Source organism: Pleurodeles waltl, chromosome 2_2 (genome assembly GCF_031143425.1).
Source record: "Pleurodeles waltl isolate 20211129_DDA chromosome 2_2, aPleWal1.hap1.20221129, whole genome shotgun sequence".
NCBI lineage: Eukaryota > Metazoa > Chordata > Amphibia > Caudata > Salamandridae > Pleurodeles > Pleurodeles waltl.
The window spans coordinates 896,738,664-896,766,199 of NC_090439.1; the positions used below are offsets into that span (position 1 = coordinate 896,738,664).

General features: G+C 42.4%; 1 protein-coding gene across 1 annotated transcript in view; it reads left to right on the plus strand.

The window, feature by feature from the left end:
- Positions 1-27,536, plus strand: part of RIMS2 (regulating synaptic membrane exocytosis 2) — a 1,513,920-nt gene that overhangs the window by 874,330 nt on the left and 612,054 nt on the right. The window contains exons 9-10 of the mRNA XM_069220600.1: positions 9,861-9,960; positions 20,528-20,651. Of these exons, the coding sequence (XP_069076701.1) occupies positions 9,861-9,960; positions 20,528-20,651 (224 nt within the window). The remainder of the gene's footprint in view (positions 1-9,860; positions 9,961-20,527; positions 20,652-27,536) is intronic.

Sequence of the window (27,536 nt, forward strand, 5' to 3'; positions counted from 1 at the left end):
AGCTAATTCACAGGCCACCGGAGATGGCCCGTCACCAGAAAAGGAAAGCAGCACTTAGATGCAGCAGGAAAACAGGTGGCTGCTCAATCGGTCAACAACTGGCACATAGCTAATTCTGTTGGCCTTTTTGCACGATGTGATCGGGCCCATTGGGAAGAAATGGAAGAGCTCCTCCAATATCTCCCTGAAGAGCACAGAAAAAGAGGTCAGTGGATAGTTTCTGAGGGCAAGCTTATATCCAACACCTCTATCCGATGTGCCCTAGACATAACCGACATCCCTGCCAGAGGAGTACATTTGAATATTCTGCTACATAGACACTAATGGCACAGTATTTCTGGCTTTAAGCCGGAAGTTCAGCAGACCCTTCTGAACATGCCCTTTGATGGTGTGCACATCTGTGGTCCACAGGTTGACCAAGCTTTAGAAAAGATCAAAAAGGATTCTGAGACAACTAAAGCAATGGGGGCACTGCAAACACCCGCTCCCCTGCAGCTCCTTTCGCAGCACCTCTTACTGTGGAGGCTCAAAGTCCCCCTCCCCAAAACCTCTGCATCCTATTAGCGAATCCAGGGCCAACAACCCTCTCCCAGACGTTATTTTAGAGGGTCCTATAGGGACATCAATGCCAAAATCACAGGCAAGGGTAGTTCCCCAAAAGGAGCTACAGCGTCCACCAAACCCTGTCTTGCCTCTTCTCCAACCCCACCCCCCCACCCCAACCCACCCACCCCCGACCACACAGCACCTGTCAGGGTGCCTACAAGGCTTTTTTCCCTCATAGCAAACTTTCAACTCAGACCAGTTGGTGTTGGACATTATCAACATGGTTAATGTCTGGAGCTTCCTTTCACAGCTCCCACCATTCCACCTGGCAAACACAGACTCCCACCTGAACATCGCAATCTGCTCAAGGAGGTCACAGCCCTCCTCCTCAATGATGCTATAAAACCTATCCTCCACCGTCAGCGGGGCACTGAAGTGTGCTCGATGTACTTCCTGATACCCCAAAAAATGAGCCCCTCAGGCCAATTCTGGACCTAAGATCCCTAAACAAATACATCCTGTTCAGAGCATTGTCACATGGTGACCCTTCATGATGTAATTCTGCTTTTGCAGCAAGGCACTTTTATGGGCGCTCAAACTAAAGGATGCCTTATTCCATATACCAAAACATCCAGCTCATCTCCGGTATCTCAGATTTGTGGTCAGTAGCAACAATTACCAGTTCAAAGTGCTCACTTTTGGGGGTCACTACTGCAGCTCGGTTGGGTGCCTTGCGGTGGCGGCTGCACACCTGTGCTGACAAGGCACCCTGTGCTGACAGGGCACCCATGTTTCCCCATACTTAGATGACATTAACGGCGCAAAATCCCTCTTCCAGCCCCTCCAGTCCCAGTTCTACCTAGGGGCTATTCTCAACTCGAAAGTAGGCATAGCCTGTCCAAATCCTGCCAGGATCCAGTCCTTTCAGGCATTGTTTCCATTGTTCCAACCAAATCAGCAACTCACTGTCAAAACAGTCATGCGCCTCATAGGCATGATGGCATCCTGCATTGCCATAGTACCTCATGCAAGGCTTCACATGGGTCCATTGCAGAAATGTTTAGCGCAACAGTAGTCTCAGGCAGAGGGTCATTGGGACGATCTAGTGTTGATTGGCCATGGCACTCATCACTGTCTACAGTGGTGGAACTCTAACAACCTGTTGCAGGGGCTTTTCTCGACCCATTTCCATAGAGGATTGTTTTAACGGACGCCTTCCTTACAGGATGGGGCACACACTTACAGGATTTGACTGTACAGGGTCAGTGGAAGACCAAGTGCCAGGGCCTCCACAGCAACTACCTGGAACTTCTTGACTTTGAACTAGTGTTTAGGGTTTTTCTACCTTCCTTGATAGGCATGGTAGTTCTTGTCTTGACAGAAAATATGACAGCTGTGTATTACCTTCAGAGGGGTTACACGCTCTCCACAGCTGTCACGACTATCCCAGAGCATTTGGCATTGGGTTCTCTGCCACAAAATCTGTTAGCGGAGTATATTTTGGAGATGGACAGATATTTTGCTGAGCTCCTCAGCAGCATGAAGCAACAAGTCCACGAGTGGGAACTCCTCCTGCAAGTCCTCTTCTGTTCCTTTCACAGATGGGGGTTCCCACAGATTGTCCAAACTTTGTCTCCAGCTTCCCACACCTACAGTCAAATGGCAATGCCATGGTCAGGGATATTTGCCTATGTTTTTCCTTCTCTCTCTTTTCTTCCATTTCTGGTTCGGAGGCTTCGGCAGGCGACACACATGCTCATCCTGCTGGCACCCATATGGGCCCACCAGCCCTGGTTCACGACTGTGCTCTAATTCTCACTGGTTCTGCATGAGACGCTCCCCACCAAGCTAAACCTTCTCATGGAGAATCATGGAGACATCAGGCACCCAGATCCCAGGTCTCTCAACCTTGCGATTTGGTTCCTGGGGTCATAGAATTTGGATACTTAAATTTCCACCTGACTGCATGAGCATTTTCAAGGAGGTCCACAGCACAATAAGTACGTGCTTATATCCTCTCCTTCTTCCATTTCTAGTTCGGAGGCTTCAGCAGGCATCCCACATGCTCATCCTGGTGGCACCCATATGGGCCCCCCAGTCCTGGTTCATGACTCTGCTCTAACTCTTACTGGTTCTGCATGAGAATCTTCCCGACAAGCCATACCTTCTCACCCAGAAATATGGAGAAATCAGTCACCCAGATCCCAGGTCTCTCAACCTTGCGATCCGGCTCCTGAGGTCATAGAATTTGGATACTTTAATCTTCCACCTGAATGCATTCTCAAGGAGGCCTGCAGACCTGCCACCTGTTCCTGCCAAGTGGAAGAAATTTGTCTGCTGCTGTCATTCAAAGGAAATTGTCTGGTACTTACTTCACTTTCAGGTTTCTGGGCTAGTCATTATCTCCATACGTTTACATCTAACCGTCGTGGCTGCCTACCTTCAGAATAGACAACACATCTCTCTTCAGGATAATGGTCATTAAATCTTTCATGGAGGGTCTCAAAAGGGTAATTCCTCCCCGAGTCCCACCGACACCCTCATAGAATCTCAATATTGTAAACACATGACTCATGGTTCCTCCATTAGAGCCCCTCCACACCTGCCCCCTTCAGTTCCCTTTTGGAAGGTTGTCAGGCATTAACCATGGAAGATCTTTTCTTACAAATACATAGGGATAGGGTCGTCCGCCGCACCAACCCCAAACTTCTACCTAAGGTAGTCTTTCATTTCCACTTTATTCAGTTCACTGACCTTCCTGTCTTTTTTTCCCTCAACCTGATTAAATTGCAGAATGGGCTCTCCATACGTTGGATGTAAAATGAGCCCTCATATACTATGTTAATCGAACCAGACCATTTAGAAAGACACAACAACTGTTTGTTGCTTTCTTTGAACTCCACAAAGGGAAGGCCGTATCTACGTCGGCATTGCCAGATGGATTGTTAAATGCATCCAGACATGTTATGCTAAAGCCAAGAGGACTCTACCCAATCCTCCTAGAGCACACTCTACTTGAAATAAAGGTGTCCCTATGGCCTTCCTGGGAACATCCCTATGGCTGATATATGCACAGCAGCTACCTGATCCGCACCACACACTTTCACAAAACATTACTTTGGGGATGTTCTAGCCCGCCAACAAGCTAATGTTGGCCAGGCCGTTCTTGGTACACTTTTCCAATCTGCTGCAACACCCACTATCTATTCACTGCTTTTTGGGAGGGTTGCCTTACAGTCTATGCAGAGCATGTGTATCTACAACCACACAGGCCAAGAAGGGAAAATGTTTCACTGTAAGCATCTGTTTGTGGCCTGTAATGCAGTAAATTCACATGCGCGCACTCTCCTCCCCGGACGCCTATGGCTGTTGCAATGTCTCTCTTTTCCCACTTTTTCATTTCTATCCCTCTCTATACATCACTCTGCTTCACTTTCCATCCTCACCCGCCATGCGGGAAAATATTCTAACAATGGGGTCAATCAACATGTGCCTTATTGCCAAGAGGAGGAGTCAGAGTAAATTGTGACTCGAAACAGAGTTATTTGGAGAAAAACAACATGCACAAATCTGGGCCCAATAACAGTTTGGCAGGAGTATGCTCAGCATTGTGAATCTACAGAACTACATGCCTACAGGGTAGGTAAAATTTTCTTTCTCTGGGCATGCCAATTTACTAAGAGTATTTGTCCATCCTTTTCTATATCCACCATTTCAGCCTTGAAGGGTATCCACCATTTCATCTGTATTAGGACTCTTCTTGCTAAGGAAGAAAGGTGCAAAATGACTGACCACTCCACCATTTCTTCTTCAGTGTATTGCCTTCTGCTTGAGTAAAATGAGTCTGTTGTAAGAAAATTATGTGTGCCCATAAAAACATTTATGCCTCTTAGCTGGCCGTAATGTTCACCATGAGGTACTTAACTTTGTTTATATGTGCCACGTGTAGAATTTGCACTTCTGACCGGACATCTTCCACTAGTCTGTAATGTCGACACTCAGGTTGCCAGTTCCTCTGACCTTGTTAACACATCTACATTGAGGAAGGGGTCTGGGAACCCTCTCCTTTCTGTTTTGACGAATGGGAGGCACTGGACTCCCATTCATCAAAACAAGTAATTGTATAAGCATACTGTTATCCTTCATTCTACGAGAGCTAGAATTGGATGGGAAACACCATCCATGGTTCTCCCGCTGACCACTTGTCATAACTACTTTTTAGTGTGCATGACTATTTATTTAGTCTTGGCTAAGTAATTAATCAGTTAAGACCTGAAGCACCATCTACTGTTGCATACCACCATATGAAAAGTCAGTTGCTATTCTGTTAATAGTGTTGGACAGTTTAGCTTCTTCTTGTTAAGCGAGCTCCTCATCTGAGTCATGCTCAGCGTGTAGCTGACTCCGTAATGGTTGTTTAGCTCTCTCTGACCTTGATCTCCTCCCCTGTCTTTTTTTATATTTTCCATTTTGAATTGGTCTGAATTGTGGGCTTTTTTTGTAGTATCATATCCATGTCCTGAGTTTGCAATAAGTGAGACAGCTGGCCACAGAGGAGAGCCATGCAGCAGACATTCTGGAACTGTGTGCCCTTTCTAAAGCTAAGGACTTAAACAGGTACACTTCTTGTGCAAGCCACTGTTCCATTGATCCAATCATGTCAGCTCCTTCTGCTCCCTCAAGTAGTCCAAACACTCAAATATTATTCACTTAGGGGTGGCCCTCTACTCCACGCTGTACTTCAAAAAATTAGCCTCTCAGTGTGCCCGTGTACCTTTTTCTTAAATTCCTTTGTAGCTGGCTGCAAGTCATCCAATACATTTCCATTCTACTTGAACCATTACCCTATTTTTTTCTGGCCATCTCCCAATAGGCCCATGTCTGTGACAACTGGGTCTATCTTGTTTTCTAGGGCTTTTCTCATGGCTGTTATTGGCATCCAAACTTGAGGCCAGTTTATCAGGCGGTGTGCTCTGATTCCTGTCACAGTCTTCTTTTCCTGACCCATGGGTTTCATTGACATGAGGGCCTCCTGTCAGCTTCAGTAATATCCTCTGCCTTTTCCCTTGTTAAATTTGACTTATCCTTTTATGGCCCTTTACTTTCTGTTGCTCAGTATGTATTATTGGTTGTTTTTGTGTTCAGATACTTTCTAGGGCTACAGCTGAGAAAGGCTGGGCAAGATTAGATATGACCAATCTTGTTTTTCTTGTAAAATTATGATGTGGTGTGGGAAGTCATACTGCAGTATGCACCCCTCTCCTCCTGGGCTGTCTCACAAGCTGGAGGAGATGTACTGCACTCATCAAAGTGCAAAAACAATGCATCAGGCAGCCTCTTCCCCAGGGGAACAGGGCTGGAGGACCAAGTGATCAAGGCCTATTGTGACCCATTTCTTCTGTTAGCTGTGACTCTACAGACCATAGCTCCAATCTTCTTAAATGACTAAAGTCCTTTTTTTGCTTCTTCAATCCATCAACTGGAGCCACAAGTACCTTTGTCAGTGTACTGACCCAGGGCCAACTACAGTGAGGTTCCTGTCTGCAGGAACATCAGAAACTGTTCCACTCCAGCATGCTAAGTCATGCACCCATAAAATATGTCTTACCGTTCTTGGCACTCAACCGGTAAAGTGCAATTCATTAGCACTTAATTATGCAAGGGGTGAGCAGTAATATGCACTTCTAGCTCTTAGTATTTGCTCAGTAAACACAGATTTGAGCGGCCCCACAATTTGGGTGGGTCTTACCTAGGCCTCATCATGACTAGCCACCCATTGTCTCCTTGTCTTCTTCCAAGATCTTCATGTGACAGGGCGGATCTAGTTTCTCCCCATTGAGCACTCTGATGCACAGATCTGTTACGCCCTTGAGGAATCCACAGCCTCTCTTCCTTCAGAGCCAGCATCACCCAAGCCACGTTCTGTTCATTCCCAGAGTGAAGTGACTCCAGCTGATTTACCTCCTGTTCTGAGCTCAGCAAGCTCCAGGGACCTTTCTACAACTACCCAGCTGACCTGCTGCAACTGGCCCTGCCTGGGACCTGCTGACCTCTGCTGGTATGAGCTCCTGATTCCCCCAAGAGGTGCCTCCCAGGTCCTGGACCCTTGGTGTGGTATCTGTTGAGTTCCTCCTTGAAGAAAAGAAGAAATCATGAAGTTTGGGCTCTTAGCGACCGCAAAGGAGTCCATTGGTGCCAAGATCTTTTTGACCGCCAATGCAAAGCTCTGGTGATTCAGTGACCAGCAGCAATGACCCGCAATGCAAAATTTGCATTTCGTGCTACAGCGTTGATAGCCCGCAGTGACTGCCAATGTAGCAAGGACAGTTTGTGATGCCTGACAGGATCTTTACGCTATGGCCACAATTGCCCGAGATGCCAGGCCTACTTTTTGCTCTACAGCGATGAATATCCGCAACGCTCTCCCTCTTCCTCGCTGCCTTCTCCACCACGAACTGAACTCTTTGCACTAGACTTTAGAAGGTAACTTTTTCAGTGCCACTAACCTGGTCTCTGTACGTGGCCCAGGCTCCATCTCAGTTGACTTGAATTTGAGACTTAAACCCAGTTTCAAACAACTAAATAACTGTGAGTTGCACTTTGTACTTTTAGACAGTATACTTACCTTAAATTTTTTAAACTGCATGTCTCTGGTTCTTATGATTGTATTTTTTCAGTTTGGTGTCAAATATGTTTTTTTCAATTGCACTCTATTTTCTTTAATTGGTGTGGGATTTTTCTTGTGTTGTATTCTTGCTTCATTACTGTTTGTGTGCTGCTTTAATGCTTTACACATTGTCCTTAAGTTAAGCCTGGCTAGCGTGTGCCAAGTTACTAGAGAGCGAAACACAGGTTAATTTAGTGACTTCTTGTGGTTCACCCTGACAAGGATTGTGGGGATGTGTGGTAAACATGTGAGATGGAGAATTATAAGTAAAACAGGATACATAGTGGTTCTTAGGACGTTTTTGAGAGTTGGAATAGCTAGTGCGGAAGACTAATTATTTGTTTATCACAGTAGTTGTGTTTACTGGCAACTATAGTATATGTGGCTATCTTAGGTGAGTGAAAGGTGCAAATGGTACTGCAATTAGCTTTTTGAGGGAATCTTTGAGCTTATCTTACACCGTCAGCCCCTTTCTGACTACAGCATCCATGCTCAACTCCTGAAGTGTTCCAGTAGCCACAAACGTTTCTATGCCCCAGTGTAAATGGTTTCAGCAGAGCCAACCACTAACTTCTGTCCTACAGACGTCTGTCGTGGATCAGTCAAAGAAAGCTCATTGTTGCTGGTCTCTCGCTTGGGACACTTGTTTGTCATTGTTAATGTTTTACATTTCTTAAAGCCAGGCTTACATTGATTTCCCAGAGTATTTTTTTCCTTTCCTTTCCCTTTATCTGTTTTATTTCACTGTTATTTTAAATTAACTATTGCCTTGGGTGTTGAAGGTCCTTTATTTATTCATTGTTATTCGGTCAATTTGATGTACATATAACACATGTATTTCCTTTGAGGAATAGGCTACCTGAGGCAAGTTTTGGATTCCATATGGGTTAGATTGATTGGGCCTTGAAGAAGCGCAGTTACAGATAATGTTAAGACTGTAGCCTGTCTTCACTGATCTACTATTTAGACTCTAATGCCATCCTCTATATTAAAAGTAACAGAGAGGGTAGAGGAAGATAATGGTGTATAGTGATTAGTGGGCAAGTGAGATGGGTTGAAAGACATTGATAAAATCAATCTCTGTAAAATATATTTTTCCGTAACTGGATTAGAGGGGAGTAGGGGGTTCCTGGTGGGTAGGTACTGCATGAGTGTTTTGAGGACCTTCATTTAAGTTACTGGCATGATTAGTACCTGTGTGTAAGACTGATCTAAGTGCATAAATCCATGCACTTAGATCAAGGATCTCCAATGTTTTTGTGATAAGAGCTACTCATGCTTAATGTAAAGTATCATGAGCTACTAATATTACTGTTCTACTAGTGACCAGTTTAGAATAGTGGCCATCCCACACAAGATTACCAGTAGTGATATCCTCAGTGCATCAAGCAGGGTTGCTAGCAGTGTTGTATAAAGGCGTTTTCAGTTTCGAATATCTCTACATGAGTAATACTAACATTCATCCCTAGCTGAAATGCCCTGGTCAACTTTGCTATTAGTAATATGGCATGTGTTTTTCACTCAAATATCAGTTAAATTATGTTTTGGAAATCTGTTTTTCTCAATACGTCAGTTTATGAGTTTTGAAAATACACACATTTTCCTCTCAAATGCATGCATGCTGGTATACATACAAATTTCTCAAAACAAAAGCTTCTAATTTAATAGCCAAAACTGCATACAGAAGAGCTACTTCCAGGTAGAAGGTATGAAAATCTGGCTTTAGTGAACACAGCACGACCTCATACTTCATGTACTTCTTGTAAATCTGAAGCAAGGACAAGAACTAAAACAAATCAAAGCCCAGGCTTTATTTTTTAACGTAAATGGTTCAACCAAACCCAAACATACGGTGCCTGCTTATGGCTAGTTCTTTACCTTGGCCACAGAAGGAACTGCATCGATTGTAAGAAACCAAGCACAACAGCTTTTCCATCTGATCAATAAAATTGACTGGCCACCCCAAATACAGGGTGTCATGACATGGTGCTGTGTGGATCAGACTAATGCTTCTTTTGGCTTTTCTGTATCAGCCTACTTACAGATATTGATAGATTTGGGCCTTCTAAATTTTCTGCTGGTGATAAAAGCCTTTCCAAATGGATATTAGTTTTTAATTGAAAAGATGCATGCAGTGATGAATATAAATACTACAACGATTGCTCTGCAGCTATTTGTACCCCCTGTCTTCCTTGTATGTATGGCCTTTCGGCCTCCAAAAAATGTTTGACACACCACCTTTTCTTGCAAAAAAATATACTATGAGCTCAGAGAGTTCATTGTGCGATTTACTGAGGGCGTGCTCACAAATCCGAAGAAGATTATAACGTGTACCAAAGTAGATTTTGCACACTGTATATTTAGGCATGTGGATTAACGAATTATGGATCAACCCGCCGTGACTAGAAACTGAAATCTGTTGTTTTATTAAACATTGCAAGGAAAGTGGTTTCTGTGTTAAGTGTTGCATTTGTAGTACATTGTTTTGTGGATACAAAATGCAGTTTCCATATAACCTGTTTTGGGGCATTTGGAAACACCTATCATATTAAAAACAACTGTAAAAAAATGATGTTTGTCTTATCTTTTGGAATTTGTATTTTTAAAGGTTATAAAATTATATAGTAACTATTTTATTTCTGAATAGGTTGTTGGCGGGAAGATGACAGATTCAGGCCGACAGTGTGCATTTATCACCAAAGTGAAAAAGGGAAGCTTGGCCGATACAGTGGGGCACCTCAGGCCAGGTATGTTTTGGTCTTCAGAGGCGTTTACAATGTTCCCGGTAGCAAAAAAAAAAAAAAACCCCAGAGACCGTAACATTTTAACCCGGGCCTGGCGAGATGTTTTTTACCCCCAATCCAGAGTTTGTCAGATGTCGGGAAAAAAGAGCCACCAACTGCACAAAGTAATGATGTTTCCCGTAGTACATTTTATTTCATGTGCTGCAAGTGCAACAGCAGTTTGTGTCAGACCTCCTGACAACGCTGGCCCATAACCAGCGCATCTGCTCTGTGTGCCTTTTTACAACCATATATTGTTCTTTATATTTTTTCAAGTCTTATTTGTTTTAATGGTAAATAATAATGAATACAATTATTAAAGTAGCACATGTGGCGTTTTACAAATTTACAGAGATATAATACTAATTTCGTGAACTCCCTTTTTTCTGTTTATCAAAAACACTGTTGCACGAAAAGTCCAATAATTTTTCGGAGGGTCTGAAAGAAAATGTAACATATTTTCTCAAGAGGAAAATTAATAATAGACATACGCACTTTCGAAACTTTGGGGGGCTGGGTAGGGAAGGACTGTGTCATACAAACAAAAATACAGCTGGATTTTTCAAAAACGGAAATATCTTGGTTCCCCATCAGGGTATCTGCACCAGGCATAGGAGAAATCGTCTAAAGATGGAAGATATCAACCAAACGTAAGGCATATTCATTGCAAGAATAGTTTTTCACTTCTAATGTAAAAAATAGTAATACACATTTGGAAAAAACTAACCACATAGCCCAGTGGCTAACTGACAGATTTTTCATCTACTGCTGCAGATGTCATGACTATTCTATTTTTGTTTTAAGATTGTTATTTTTATAATGTTTTATGATTACATCTGCAAATCCAATTGGCTAAGCCATACAGGGCTACTAATTTATAAGTTCTTCTTACCAGAAGAGCCTGGCTTGCCCGGATGTTAAGGGGTTGCCCTTTCTGCTGACCTGAGGGCTACCACTCCCCAGGTCAGCAGAAAATACAGTCCTGACCCTTAATCAGGTTGGAAAGTGAGCCTCCACTGTATTTGATCAGCGTTTACATTTCAAATGAAAAGATGCTTCTTCTAAGTAGAAGTCAAAATCATTCCCCATAAATTAGCATGGAAATAGAAACACAGAGATGTCCTCATTACTACTCTGAGGACAAAATGCACAATCAAAGCCAGCATAAAAAAACAATAAAAAAACTCTACTTTTTTTCAACAAAAAATGATTTATTTTACTAACAGAAACCAAATGACCCTGAATGCTGCAATGGGCATTTTAAGGACGTACTTTGAAAGTTTTTTTAGTCCAGAATCCGCTGCTTCCTGTCTATTTTTCGTAGAGACTCTGACTTTTTGAATGAGTTTTTATAGATACAGTCTTGCTGATTCAGGCACTTGAGTGAAGATACTCATAGATAAAAGAGACTTGTTGATTCTATAGCAGGAGTCTCCAACCTTTTCTGTGAACCTTTTTCATGCTCAATAAAACGCATCCCGAACTACCAATGTTAGTGTTCTACCTGTGACCATGTCAAAAAAATTACATTAGTGGACATCCCACGCAATATTACCAGCAATGATCACCTCAGTAAATCAAGCAGGTTTGCCAGCAGTAATGTAAAAAGGCTTTTTTCAATTTGGAATGTCTCTGCATGAATAATGACAGCCATAGCTGAAACACAACGGTAACTGAGGATATTTTCGTAATGTTGCATGATTTCGTACACAAATATCAGCTTAGCTATGTTTTGGAAATCTGTTTTTCTCTAAACATTAGATTTTCAGTTCCGACAAACCGATTTTCATCGCGAACACAAACTTTTAAATTTCTGTTTACATGCATTCATTTAACCTAGCAGAAGCTTCTAATTCAGTTGTCTGGACTACAAATAGGAGAGCTACTTCCAGTTACCTGAAGAACTACTAGTAACTCCCAACTTACTCATTAGAGAAGCCTGTTTTTGAGGTTCCTGAACAACCAACCACTTCTCATCATTTTCAGTTAACTGCCCATTGCCTATCTTTCTACTCCCCGCCAGACAACTCCACTCTTCTCAACTTGCCCTCGCCGCCAACTCTAGAATCAGGAAGAACACAATGGGAGGCTTCATCTTGCCGAAAATGCTAATATCTGGATATCATTGTTTCTTAAGACTGTAAACATTTCCCTCCTTAGTGCTTTATGTGCTGGACTTTATGAAAGTTATTTCACAATTCCCTTAGCGGACAAGGACAAACAACAAAACAAATAGAATTTCTTCCCATCAGGCAGCAAAAGAGAGAAAACACTGGTTTGCCTGAAATGTCTGCTGATCATTGAGACGACCAAGGGAGAGAATTTACAATTGTAGGCTAGCAATGCTCTCTGTTCTGACATGAAACAGAAAACGGGCAAGATTGAGGTTGTGGTAAGGTCAGTTGAGGACAAGGTGGAGATCCTGTCTGCATGGGTGATGGGAATGGAAATAGAGGTAGCATGGGGCAGAATCGGCATCTAGAGCTACCATGGTTCACCTGAGGACATTTAAAAACTGCACAGTTAAAAGCACCTTTTGGCTGAATGCGAGATTGGAAATGCTTTATAAGTTTAAAAGAGGACCTCAGCTGTAGATACTGGTAGTGGCTTCCCTGGCTACTGAAGAGCACACACTGAGATCAGCATGCTTAATGAACTGTTGGGTCCCCTGGATGATTCTGATCTATACCTGATGAAGAAAGCTTATAGGCTTCCTTCCAGGACCATGCAGAGTGAGCATACTACTCGTAGGACAGTGATTTTTTTTTAGTTGTTGGCAGAAAACTACATGACAATAGTGTAAGCTTCACTAAAAAACAAGACTGTGATGCTAGAGGGTAGCTGACGTTTGCTGTTTTCAGCCCTAAGCCCAAAGATATTTGCACAAAAGGCAGCACTAAAGGAGGTCAAAAGTGATTTAGTGGTGAAGAGCTTAGTAGCTTCAGTAGACTTTCCTGTGAAATTGAACGTGATCGACCAGGGTGGGAAATATGTGTTTTCCTGATTGATGATTTTACCTTTTGCTCTTGACCATGGTAATTTCATTTCTTTTTACCTAAATTATGCTATGGTATGATGATCCATGGGCTAGGAGGAGCGTTTGTGTCAGTGTTAACATTTTGGATGTTAATGGCTGGGAGATCCTCCTTTAAGTCTTCCTCGGGGAAGGCGATGCAGGGCATGTAGGAGCTCATTTCTTATTCAGTTAATATATCTATTCTATCACCGTCTCCCTCCATCCTCTCAACTCCCACTTTTGCCTCACAGTCACCCTATGTTATTATTTTTTTATTTTTTATTAATGTAACATGGTTTGAATATAGAAAAAACGGTCAGAGATTATGATCTGTGCAAGAGACTGGAGTATTAGTTGAGGAGGGTGAGAACCCACCTGAAATAATAATCATAACCCTCATCAGGGTGAACCACAAACATTGCTAAATTAACCTTTGCTTAACCCTCTGGTAGCTTGGCACAAAATCAGTCAGCCAGTAAGTAAAGTATGTATGCAGTACTCAATCAGTAATAAAATGAAAACACAACACAAGAAAAATCCCATCCCAATTTAGAAAAATTTTGTAAATTTTAATAAATAAAATTACACCAAAAGAACAAAATTCCAATCGGTGGAATCAGAGGTTCAAAATAATGCCAAAAAGTGACAAGTGCCCATCACAGTAATCTGTTTTCACTTGACTAGGACAAAGTAATAACTTACGGCTGACTGTGAGAGAGCGCGGATCAGGTACAGAGACCAGGTTTGTCCTATTAAAATTTTTCTCTTCAGAATTAGTCTCTGGACTGGAAGTCAAGAATCCTAGGTGGGGCAAGGCAGCAGGCTTTGGTTGAAGAGTACTTCACATCATTGTATAGCCACTGAACGAGGCCTGTGTGAAGAATTTGACGGGAAAGCTCAGGACTGGAGAAATTTTAATTTCAATCTATTGGCAGGATACTTTCAGTGAATATTTCTACCTTCGGACCGAAACACTGCTTGAGAGCTCAGATTCTTCCAGCTGAGCAAGGCTGCAGGCTGTAGCCGAAGAGGGCTCCACGAGGGCAAACGCCTTCTTCGAGAGATCCTGCTGGATCAAATTTGCTGCTGTATAGAAGAACATAGCTGGAGCAGCCTACCTCATTGGCCCAGAGGTGATGCACCCTTGTTAGATCAGTGTAGTGGTTACTCCTGGTCCCCCGTTGGCAAAACATTTGTGTCCCAGGGTTAAGGTAACTTCAGAAGGAGTATACTTTGACAGCAGCCAAAGGTCCTGCCCCTTTGGGCATATCACTTGGGAGTCACGACTCACTCCAGCAGGCTCCTGGGTAGGTCCAGTTGGAGCTGGTCTGCTGGGAATGCAAGAAAAGGCATCTTGGAGCTTGTTCTGTTCCTGTAAACCCAAACAGTGGACTAGCCTTATGACCCTTGGATTCCACTTCTTTGTCCTGGGTAGAAGAGGGAGAGCAGGTTCAGTCGTAAAGGCTTTTCTCAGGCAACAGTCAGCATGTCCAATCATCTTCCATTTTTCTACTGGTCCTGAAGTGATATGAGGAGGGTACCATGGATGCCACATTTATGCCCAGTGCCAGCTTGTGAACGGGGGGGAAACTCATGGCTCCTTCCTACCCAATAGTACAAATGTTCCCAGGGATGATCTTACCCACATTTGCAGCACTTTCTGCGTGTTTCACTGTAAACTGTCCCACAGTCCCCGTCTCTACCTAAATCCAACATGGCAGGACATTTCTTCCCCTGGTCTGAGTACCCTGTGCCCACTCAGAAGTGTACCTAGGATAATGATGAAATCCTCCCTTGTAGTCACTACAAACAATTTCTGGGGCAGCTTCCCCCTCCTGCTGGGTTTGGGGCAAAACTGACTATGAAGACAAAGGTTGGCAGGCCTAGGTGTGAGCTGCATCTGCCTGTGACAAGGTAGGTACCCCTTGAAGCTCAGGAATAGGCATGACACAACCCTTCTGGTCATACTGCTCAAGGAAGGAAAACATCTATCTACACCCAAGCCTTTTGTTAACCGTTTGGGAGCAATACATATAACACCATAGGAGAGCCATTAACAATCAGGTGACCCTGGACACCAGCAGAAAAGCACATCTGGCTTACACAGAAAAATGACAACTTGAAAAATCTAATTTCTAAAATAGTAATGCAACATCCAATTTGTCCATTACGTTGGATTTTAAATTACCATTCACAGGAGTCCTTGAATCATGGTTCTTGATGCATCTAAACTAAGATAAGCATTACAAATTGTTATTATGTAACCCAGTATTTCCTATGGGAGGGCTAGCCTTGCCACAGTGAAAACCAATTTGGAGGTTTTTCACTTCCGGGACATGTAAAATATTAAATGTACATTTCTGATGGATACAACTACCTGTGGATTCCTCACCTTATGAATACTCCCAATGCGCCAGCATGCAACGGAAATGTTTCTTCCCAGCTCTGCACGTCGACGAGGACGTCACAATTGTCTGACTCCACGCGACTCCGTGTGATGTCATCGTGGAAATAAAAAGATCCTCGCCGGCGTGCTGATGTCAGTTCCCTTTTTCCGTGCCTTCGAAGCATAACGGTTTTCTCCTAGCTCTTGGGAAAGGCTACTATTGTCGAAGGTGTTGATTGTTGTTATTACTGAATTCTTTTTCTCTCCCGCCAGAAGTAGTGGACGTTATTTTATCGGCCAGGCAACACTCCACTAAGACTATCTATGCCGGAAGATGGGTGAAATTTGTTACTTGGTGTGGAGAGAGACAAATTGATCCCTTAAAAGACCATTTATCTGATATTTTGCTTTTTGCACTTTCATTGGCACAGAAGGGTTGCACAGTTGCAACGGTAAAAGGCTATTTATCAGTGCTGTCGGCTTTTCTTTGCCTTCCTGATCAACCTTCCTTATTTAAGTCCCCTATAGTTCTTAGGTTCCTTAAAGGGTTAACTAACAAGTTTCCTCCCACTTTGTTTGTTATGCCTCAGTGGGATTTGAGTTTAGTTCTCACTTTTCTCATGGGTTCACCGTTTACCTATATTTAGAAGGGAGAGCACAAGCACTTTCATATTGGTTAGAAGGACTATTGAGCACAGAGTCCTAAGGCAAGTAAAATTGGGTTCAGTATAGGAAGGCAAAAATCTGGGGTAACACCATGTAAAAAATGGCAATCTCCAACAATCTGTCATGTAGCTTTAAATTGGGTCTTGTAAAACACTGTTTGAATGAAGTACAGGCTGTATTGCAGGTTAACTAAAGAGCTTGTTATATTCCTGAATTCCAATTCGTACTTTTGGCACCAGGAACAGAACTACACTGTTACTATCTTTTTTTTAACTAGGTAAAGTATGAAAGTACAGTTCATGGGATCAGGTTTCTCCTTTTCAAAGCAATATTGCAATGTCCGCTTTAAAACCCTGACACGCTACATTAGAAGCTTACACCAGTAAAATAGAATGTTCAGTAGTATAGTTCTCTCCAACATTGAAATCCTCACTGATCTATGATCCCGTTCTTCTAGGAACATGGACTTCAATATATGGTAGTCCTGCAGCAGTGTAAGCCTTTTTCCCCCTTTTTGCCTACCAGTCTGCCAATTGTCAGCCTATGATTTTCTTGTGGTATTTTTAAGTAATGTTTTTAGGTTTCGCCTGCATGCGCATGCTTGCACGCTGTGCTTGCAGAATCTTTTGTTGATAAAAAAACATTAAAAAAGTGGTTTAAAAATGCCCCTTACTTACCTGAGCTTACCATTGGCTTGGTCCAACGTCGCTCTAATTTACGTACTTCTGATTGGACAGCACGTCGTCTGTTTGTTATCAGCTTTTATTTCCTCCTCTTGTCTTTGCCATCCATGCCGCTGTGTTGCCTCGGGACCAAGTACTCCTTCCAGTCACTTGCCATTGGCTACTGATCAGTGTCCTTCCTCTGGCTATGACCCTGAAGGTGCTTCTTTTTTCTTTCTGTGCTGTCTTCTTTTCTTCTGGTGGGACCTCCATGAGACGGGATCGGCTGTAGCTGCTTCTCTTCATGTGAAGATGCAGTGCTCCTGGAGTCACATGCCAGGCAGGGCATGTCACTAGATGCCACATACCTGTAATACCTAGGAGCTCTCCATGTGTACATGCGGTGCCCCGGTGTCACATGGCACTCAGCTGCAGGTTCGAGGAGTCATCTTGTAAGATCATGGAATGCTCAGTGAGCCCATTGATCACTCCCGGAATCTCATGCCAGGCAGCGGAGGCCGCTTAGTGTTCACAGATGGGGCGAGAGTTGAGAACTTATACTTCAAACATGGGTTCAAATGGTTCCAATTGTAGTTTGAAAACTTTTTTGTAAAACAGGCAAACTGATGATCTAATTTTGTTAATTATACAAGCGCAAAGACTGAACTGCATTGGAAAGTTCATGGCATTGTCTATGTTCTGTGGCGAAGCTGGAAGTAGCCCTTATCCTGTGGTACAAGCACAAAGCAGCTGGATTCAGACATGTAGTGTAGCTCAGAGGAGGCTGCAGGCACATATATACAAATGACAAGCACGTACCCAAGGCACAGACCATTAACACAGACAGATGCATGTACACACCGACACAGGCACATGTAAATACATACTGACCCATGTAGGCACGCACAGATACATACATACACAAACCCCAACATACATGTACGCACGTACACACCATTATAGCCACATGCAAACACATACATACATTCACACATGCGCATGTACACCCATACTTGTGTGCCCCCTACACACACACAGATAGATTTCCCTCTCTCTCCTGCCCCTCAAACCCCAAGTCCCCGGGCGCACTGCTTTGTATCAGTCAGTTATCATTGTACCCTCTTCCCAATGCTCACTCATTAGTTGCTGGTCGCTAATATGGGCCCAGTGTTGCACCCGCTTGTGCTGCAACTTCATGCTATGATTATACACTGCCTTCTGACTTCTCAATCTGACACATTCAGTGTGTGTACTATTAACCAGCATACTATGAGTACCTTACATGTACACGTTCCCAGTGAGTTCATGATACAACCTCCTTGCCTCCCTGTGCGTTACCTGATCTCATGCCCTCCCTGCCTAAAAAGGCCTGATAATTCAGTGTACACACTCACACTGGATTAATGGCACATACTTGCCAGTCATACGATATGCTTACATAGACTCACTCTTCGTGTGAAAATGAATAGGTGTGGTTCGGGCAACCAGGGTATAATATTACTAGCTCTCCAACGGTCCTTATTATGGCATTCCCATGGATGTAGCATTTGCCCAGTGGGACGTCTATATTTTATTAATGCCTTCTAAATATACCTCTCAGGCAACACAGTTGTTTTAAGCTCCATTCATTTCACCACCAGTGATGTGCTTCATGGTGTTCTATCATATAAGCAGAACCTCTGGATGGCCTACTGCTACGATTCAGTTATCCATCCCTCAGTCTATCTCTGTCTATCTGTCCGTCCATTTGCCCCTCCATTTGTCAGTCCATCTGTCTGTCCATCCGTCTGCCTGTCTGTCAGCCCATCGTTTAACCAGGGCCAGCCTAATAATAGGCAAGCTTGCACCATGGCCCAGGACACTGACATACAGAGGGGAGGCAGTCTGCATACAGGTCATGGAGCGATTTCCCCACCCATCTCATGCCAAGGAAAAGTGTGTTTAACATCTCCATCTGTGGGATGCCAGGACTGTGACCATCCCACAACTCCACACTGAAGGCTCGGGAACTAAGAACGGTGCTTGACAGTTTCACCCTAAAAGGTTGGGAGGAATATTTTCAAGGAAAAGCGGAGGGAGGTGGGTATTATATTCAGATATGTTCAGGGTTATGCTTGAATAAAGGCAAACCCTGGTCTCACCATACCACTGCCTGCCACCCATCGAATATCACATGGTTATTCTCAAGTGGACACCAATGTCATGTGCAGTTATTTGTCAGAAAGCATCCACCTCGCTGAAAACAGTTGTGCATTACACAACCACCACTAAGTGGTGTTAAACTACGGCTTTGACAAGCATTTTCAAAGCCAATAGGTTTCGCCTTTGTTTTTTCTTTTGCATTCTATCTAACTGGATTATAAATGTTGGAAAAATGTTATATTAATGTTTGTTTTAAATTTGATGAACCGTTAATAGTTGTTTATGTTGTTTATTAATTCAACATACATCACAACGTAAACAACTATTAATGGTTTATCAAATTTAAAACAATTATTATTAGAACGTTTTTCTAATATTTATAATCCAGTTAGATAGTAAGATATAATGCAAAAGAAAAAAGAAAGGTCAAACCCATTGGCTTTGCCAATGCTTGTTTTATGTTTCAATCCCACGAAAACCTGAGAACTGGAAGACAACTAAAAATGTAAACTGCTATTTATGGAAAAAGTGGTGTGCAGCCATGCCATTCTGATGCCTATTCATTCATGTATGGGCAGGTCACATGCCTTCTCAAGGCATGTTTTCCATCTGGCAGTGTGTACTGAAATCTCTGTTACACTCGTGAATGGGGATTTTCCCTCTTTTGGCTGGTCATACTGTGTCAGGCTGTGCATTTTTCGTCTGTCGTTTCAGCAACCCAGATAGAGTGTGCTATTCCATTCAGGCCTTAGAGCATGTTTTCTCTCTGTGTGACAGACAAGTCACAGCAGCCGACACTGCCTTAGTCTGTTTTCAGACAGCTATCATCTGATGATTCCTTCTTCTGTGTTGAGTTGGGAATGTCCCCTGCATGGCGTTGTCATGTTCCTCTCCACTAAGTGCCCAAATGCAGGAGTGAGGTGCGGCATGACACCAGTAAATTGGTTCTCCAAAAGAAAAAGAAAAATTGACCTCTGTGCTGTGGTTTCAGCAGTCCCCGAACTTCTTATTCCTGGGTGGAATCATTACGCTGCAGCGTGATCTGAGACACTGTGCCTAAATCGTGAAATTGAGGCATGATTTGAGCGGCTATGCTTGAATCATGAAGCTGTGGCTTGCCCTCTGCTCCTGTATCCTGAAAGACCCAAATTAGTACCTGTTATTCCCACCAGGTGAGACAAAGACATTTCTGAGCTATATCTTTGCTATCTGCCTGTCCCGGGTATGAAGTTGGTTTGGTAGTGTCTTAGAACTCTCCATTCAAAATTTGTGGCTTAATGAACGAGCAAGTGCATTTTTCCACAAATGAAATACGGAGTGGTGCACACATTTTTTTTTTTTTGCTAAAGGATTTGTCGATGGCTGCCATAGTTATAGGCCTCTTGAAATCTGTGATTGGGTGCTTTTAGTGTATTTGTGAATTCTATTTTGTGTTTACAAACTTGTATTTGCAGCTTATAGTTTCCTAAATGTAGAAATGAGCACTTTTACAGAGAGCTGCTGTTGAGTGTTACTGGCTGTGTTTTACACCATTACTAGGTAGTATGTTGTCGTTCTTTGATGCTCCCACCACCCCTTTTTTTGTTTTGTGTCATAGCCAATGGGTAGTTCGAAAGATTGCCTTCTATATCTGATTGATCAATATTGCTTGCATTTTAGGTGATGAAGTGCTAGAGTGGAATGGAAGGCTGCTACAAGGCGCAACATTTGAGGAAGTTTATAACATCATTTTAGAATCCAAACCAGAGCCCCAAGTAGAGCTTGTAGTTTCCAGGCCCATTGGGTAAGTTCGAATTGGTCACATTTATGTATAATTTGGTAATGAATATGCATGGACATCTATTGCTTTATCATAAAATGCAACAGGATTTCAAACATGTGCTCTGTGGCTCTATAGTGTCCTTATGTTTAATCTCACTCCACGAAATGCCTTTAGCATTTAACATTACCTTTTGTTGTCTCCTGCAATGCCAAAATGAAGTCCAATAATGGTTGGGTAATTCAGTAATGCTCAGGTGATCTTCATTACTCTGTTTCTCTCTTATTTGTCCCAGTACTTAACATAGTAAGATTTACCTCATGTATACCTTTAGCGCACAACCTCTCAAGCTGTTTTGTCTCACCACTGAAATTAACTCTAACCCTTCTCATAAAACCGCCAGTCTTCCATGACAATTTCTGAGCTAAACCAAAGCCCCATCATTTTCAAATAGTGATAAGAATGCCAAGAAGAAGTAAGAGAGGGAAGGCTGTACTCGGACAAGGAAGAGAGAATCGGAGTAATGAAGATTACCAGTAAGTAATCCGAGCATAACTTCCTCATCTCTTTCCTTGACCTATTTCTTATATATAGTGAGGATATACCCAAGCATTGGCCTTCTTATCATAATATGAAGCAAAAAGAAATAAATAATAAACATCTAGAAGTGAAGCTCTACTTTATTGCAAAGAAAACTCCAGAAATGCACACCCCAAACCTAGCCATACATGAAGAACTGTTATTCAAAAAGAGAAACATCTGGTAATTACAAGAGGCTTTGGGAGTTAGCTTTAAAAATAATATCTTAACCAGATCCCAACTCATTACCCTTGGCTCCCTTACTCCTATAATGAGAGATGTAGACAGAGATGCCCAAGTAGCAGCTGCACAAATGTCTCAGACAGAAACTCCAGCCCAAGATTGTGCCACGCCTCTTGTTGAATGAGCCTGAACATTGTCAGGAGTGTCTTCTCCGGCATGCTGGTAAGCTAAGGAAATAACAGTTTTGATCCATCTTGCCAGAGTAGATCAAGAAGGCTTATAACCCGACCAAAACTGATGAACAAATATTCTGATTTTCTAGAAACAGAAGACCTTTCTAGGGAAATGGTAAAAGCCCTTAATACATCAAGAGAATCAATTGAAGTGTCACATCTAAAAGAGAGGGAAGCACAATCTCCTGATTTCTGTGAAATGCAGTGTTAATTTAGGAAGAAAATTGGGTCCTAAAAATATATCCTTAACCATTTTTAGAGAGGAATAGTGTCACTAAAGGGAATCTCCTGGCCGATGTTATGGCAACTAAGAAAAAAAACCTTGAGAGATTTCTCTAAATTATTTTCCAGTGGCTTAAAGGGAGAACCCTGTAAAAAAACATAATACCAGAGGAAGATGTCATGGAGAAAAAAACTTCTTTTCCTTTCGCCTAATCAACAGAAATCCCTGAAACAGCATAGAAACTAAATACAGTGGTGTCAAGGCTACCCCAGGGTGGTCTAATGGCTGTGGTAACCGACTATTGAAGTTTCAAAGTGGAGATGGATAAATTCTTGTCAAAACCCTCCTGAAGAAATTCTAAAATCCTTTCAGGGGAACATTCCAAGAAAGACAAACCCTTTATAATACACTATTTGTGAAAAGATGCCCAATGGTGATTGTATGACCTTCTAGTGTATTCTCTTCTGGAAGCTTGAATATAAAGGGAGACAGGGAAAGGCAGACGCTTCCTTCAAAGACCCTCCCTTTCAACCTCCACAACAGCTAAAGACAGTCTCGGGACACAAAGTGAGCACTGGATGAATTACTGCAATAGGGGCAAATGGAGAATCAATTTTTTGTCTATTGCCATTAAGTGAAGAAGGGGAAACAAGCTTTCCTTGGCCAAAAGGGATCAACTAGAATGACACCCAGCCTCTCGCTCTGAATGCTGACCATGACCTTCCAGATGAGTGGAAACATAGAAAAGATGTATAATAGAACCCTTGGCCATGGTTGGAGAAGAGTGTCTGCTCTCAGTGACTGAGTACTCTCTTACCTGGAGAAGAATTGAGGAACCTGTGTATTCAGCTGGTTCAGCAAACGGATCTGTGATCAGAATTCCCCACCTGCTGCATAGTTTCCGTAAGACCAAGCTATTGAGAGAAACTTACTGTGAACTGGGAAATGTCTAACTCAACTGGCCTACTTGAATGTTTTGGCATCCCTAGATGTGAACTGCATTTAGGGAAAGCAGATTTACCTCTTCCCAAGACATCATCTGAAAGGATATCCAGTTCAGGGACTGACATTTTGTTCTAAATTGTCGATAGATATAAGCCTCTGCAATCGGATTGTCCATTCTGATCACCAAGGCGGAACCCCTCATCTGTGGAAAAAATACATTGAGTTTTCTGCACCATCATCAACTCTCTCAATTTGGACAAATGGCTGGACTTCTGAGCAGACCAAAGACCCTGATCAGTTTAATTCCTCCATGACTGCTCCCCAAACCTGACTGTCGGTATCCTTGGTAAATACCAAAGTGAAAAGGGAATTAATTCCTTGAACAAGTGCAGATATCTTTATTTACCAACTCAGGTGAGTCCTATTAATAGGAGGTACTGGAATGGCCATCTCCTAGTCCTCTGAAGCTGTGAAGAGCGACCTGACCCAGATGAAAGCAAACGTATGGGATGGTGAAAGCCATTGTAGCCTGAAAAAAGAGGAAATAAATCAACACAGCCTCCTCATCGGAGGAAATAGCTTAAGACTGGAGACCAGAAAGAAAAATGGTTACCATGTCTCCCTGAAGTCTAAGCCATTGCCTCAATGGAGCAGACTGCTTCCTCAGGATTTGATCCAGATGAGTTTGCATTTTCATTCTCCATGCACTGGAATGAAAACTTTCCACATGTCTGTTAAGAAAATAGCCCCAAATGAATCCAGATCCTGTGAGGTTACCAAAACAGATTTGTTGTTCTTTATCAGATATCCAAAATTCCCCAACTCTCTGCAAGTTTCCTCTCTATGAGTCACAGCATGAGAATAGGAATGGGCCTGAATCACCAGATCTTTGAAGTAACAGTAAACCTTTATCCCCTTGTTGTGGAAGAAAGCCATCACAGAAGTCAGAACAATTGGATCTGTTTTCAGTCCAAATGGAAGGACACAAAACTGAATTGTGGGAATGAGTTTGTTGAGATCCTTCAAGTCTATGATCATTCCGAATTCCCACAGTGGATTCTGCACAAGGAAAACTCTTGAGTTAATCTATGGGGACTTTTATTATTGTTTTCTGTCTTAAATACGGTCAAAACACTGTCCATTAATGTAAGCTTATCCTGTAGTGCAACAGTATCACTTGGAGAATCAACTTCCAGAACCCACTTGTCTGATACTCGGAGGACCCAAGAATCCTGAATAAAAGGAAGGCATCCCCCAACTGGATACAGGTTCCCGGCACAGTTAGGAAAATTGTTCGGGATTGCCCTTTGATTCAGACTGTTTAGGAAATAAATTATTACTTTACACCCAGGACCTGGGTTGAAACCTCAACCTGATAAAGGAAAGATTAGGTCTTTTGTCCTTGCCAAAAACCACCTTCTTCTTATCAAGATTCTTCTGCCTGTACTTGAAGTTTTGAGTATGTTTTTGATTGAAGGATTTCCATAATACTTCCTCCAGTTACTCTCCAAACAATTTCTTACCTGAAAAGGGCATACAGAGGAGATAATTCTTTTGAGAAGGATCTACTTTCCCTCCCTTCAAATCTAAATGATGTCTGGCTGTCACTGTACTAGCTGAAGCCATAACAGAATCTCTAAGACTATCGAACATTATATCAGATAGATATTTCACATGGACTTTCTTACGTGCTAACAGCTGAGAAAAATCCTCCCCTTTCTGTATAGCAAAGGACAGAGATTGAAAGTCCTTGACCAATGACTGACAGACATAGACTGCATACATTTCAGACCTCATTGAAATACTCTGGTCAGCATAAGCCCTCTGTGGAGCACCTTCAGCTTTTTTGTCCACAGTATCAGAGACCACAAACTCCTTATTTAAAAAGGAAGAGTGACCCATTACAAAAGCGGGTCAATAGAAAGAGACCAGGGCAAGTTCTACAGCTCCCTTAGCCAAATGGTAGCTATCCATAGGCCAAGGAACGGTCACTCTCTCAGGATCTCTCTATTCCCTTTGTAATGAAATTTGAATTGTAGAAATGACAATGATTTTAGGTGCCAAAGGTCTCTGAAGCTGATGAAACCAATCGCCAATAGAAGAAGTCTTCTTGGAATCTGCATGAAACTGACGATTTTAGGGCAAATAGGCAGTGATGGGTTTCATCTCCTCCTTATAGGTGTGTTTCCTCCTACGAGCAGCAGAGCTGTCAGGAAACGATTTTCTTCTTCTTCATAATCTGAAGAAGCTGAGGTAGAGGCTGAAGACGTAAAAGGCACCAACAATTGAGAAGAGCCCAAAGGAGGAGGAGAAAGATGAGGGGAATCCACTCTACCCCTATATCGCTCATAAGTTGCTGAGGGATCTAACCATCTCCTGCAACTTCTTGTCAGCCATCGGGGAAGTGAGAGACCTGCTGTGAGAATGTCCTCTAGCGCCATGCAAGATGTTTCCCTCGGGACAACGAGCAGGAAAAATATGTCTTTCTTTCCTGAAGGCAAATGTTTGCCTATTTTTCATGCCTCAGCAGTCAAAAATACAATGAACGAACAACACAGAGAAATCATACATAAGGAGAAAGGACCCCTAAATAGAGAACGCCAAGCATGCTAAATTGTGTAAAACAAAAAATTCCCACGCACCTCACTTTTTAAAGATATTAACAATTGGTGTCAAGAGTAGATAAAAATAAATATTCCTTAATCTTATTTCTTTAATGCCAATAGGCAAACAATCTAGACACCTTGAAAAGAGATAGAAGAGGCTTTTCATTAAATTCCTCTACCCCTTCTTTAAGCAATCGTAGGACACAATGCAGCTGCAAGTAAAAACATGACATTTTTCATTTGAAAATAAATGTGTTTTATCGTTAAATCGGGCCAATCACAGGCGAGTTCTATCTGCATCATTCCTTTGTTTGAACTGAAACCACGGGCCATCACACCTTGCAATTTTCAGTAGTGAAGCCTGGAGCCTTTGGCGTCTGTCTGTAGAGAAAGGCACCATTGTTCCAGATTCCAGGTTTCTGCAACCAGAACGGCCTCTCTGCACACTCTAGAATCAAAGATCCACCCCTGAAAAGTCTCTGCCACAGCATATGTCGGGAAACTGGGAGAACTGGTCCTGTGACTGGGCGCTCTGCAGCTCATTCTGTGCCTGAAACACTGAGCCAAGGGATGGGGACTGGTTAACATTTAGAATAAATTAATATATTGAGTATAGTGATAAAAGGAGAAATTAAAAAACAAGTAAAAAAAATACAGGATGTTTCATCGGAGAGTGGTTAGGGTTCAGTTCAGTGGATCTAGAAAACAGCTGGGGAAGTTGTGATGTAAGGGGATACTTGAAGTAAACCTCACTGTATAAGAAATGGGATAAGGAAAGAGATGAGGACATTATGGGCAAAATCTAAAAATCTTTCATATTAAAAGTATGATATTCTTCATCTGAATCTACGGAAAACACCTATAAATACAGTGTAAACACTTCATATTTTCACAGGATTTTGTGACCTGATTCCCCTATAAATAGTATTGACAAATATTGTATTTAGGTGAAAAAAAGCAGTTATAGAAACTAGCAGGCCGAAGGACCACGCTTAAATTAAAACAACCCCAGAAACCAGTTTAGTAGCCGTCATTTGCCTTGTGCCCTGTGTAATGTTAGGCCCCCACAAGCATGCTAGGCCCTCGCCCCCGCCGGCACAATGATCACACGGACACTGGTTTTAGGTGCACGTTTCTGTCTTCTGGTGCACGTTTCCGTCTTCTGTCGATGAGGCGCAGGTTCGGTATTGGTCCGCCTTGTCGTCGGTGTAATGTTAGGCCCCCACAAGCATGCTAGGCCCTCGCCCCTGCCGGTACAATGACTGGTGTGGTGTTGTGCTCTGCACCTGGGAACAATTCATTTGTACGTGACTAAGCTCGTAGCAAATACTCCCACCCTACATACTGGCACAACTGCAATTTTCCAAAATAAGAAGAATTTGTGCAGTTTTTTAGAGGGGTGCACAGTTTCGCAATTCATGCAATAAAATAACTGCCTTATGTTTGCATGTAGAACAGGCAAGATAGTTGCCCGATACAATTATTTGTCATGAATGTTTTCACCATAACTTTCACCCTTGTATGGCTCTGTGTCTCTTCTTCACAACTGGTGTTAGGTACATCTAACATTTAAGTTCTACAGCTGCAAATTTAAGATTCTTATTTTAAGTGAGGCACAATCTAACCCAGCCAGACATGTTTGCAATATCCTGAAATGTTTTATATTCCAAATCTGGAAAGAATTGCAGAACCTGAAGTTACATTTTAAATACGTAGGACCTCATTGGAAATTCGGCATGCTAGGTCTAGGCTTGCATAAAGCGTAAGATCAGTCAGGGAGATTTAAAACTTACTAAAGTTACAAAGTTTATAGACTTCATGGGTGAGAAATTTCCCTCAAAATGTTTTTTCACAAGGTTTTTGCCAGCATAAATATATTTTACCTAACATTTCTCCTGCAAAATGTAGGTTTTATTTAATTTTTGTCCCCAAACGTACTTTGTTTTTTGTAAACTTTTAGCCAACTTTTGATGTTGTGAAGTTGTTGAAATTAAAAAAAGTTATAAAGTGTGCAGAAGCAAATGTAAACAACCTATCACAAACAAAGCAATTAGCATCCTCCCTTCTCAGCAGCTGTCCGTGCTTAATTTGTGAGTAAAATAAGTGCCGGCACCAGATATATTTTTAAGAAGGCCACTGC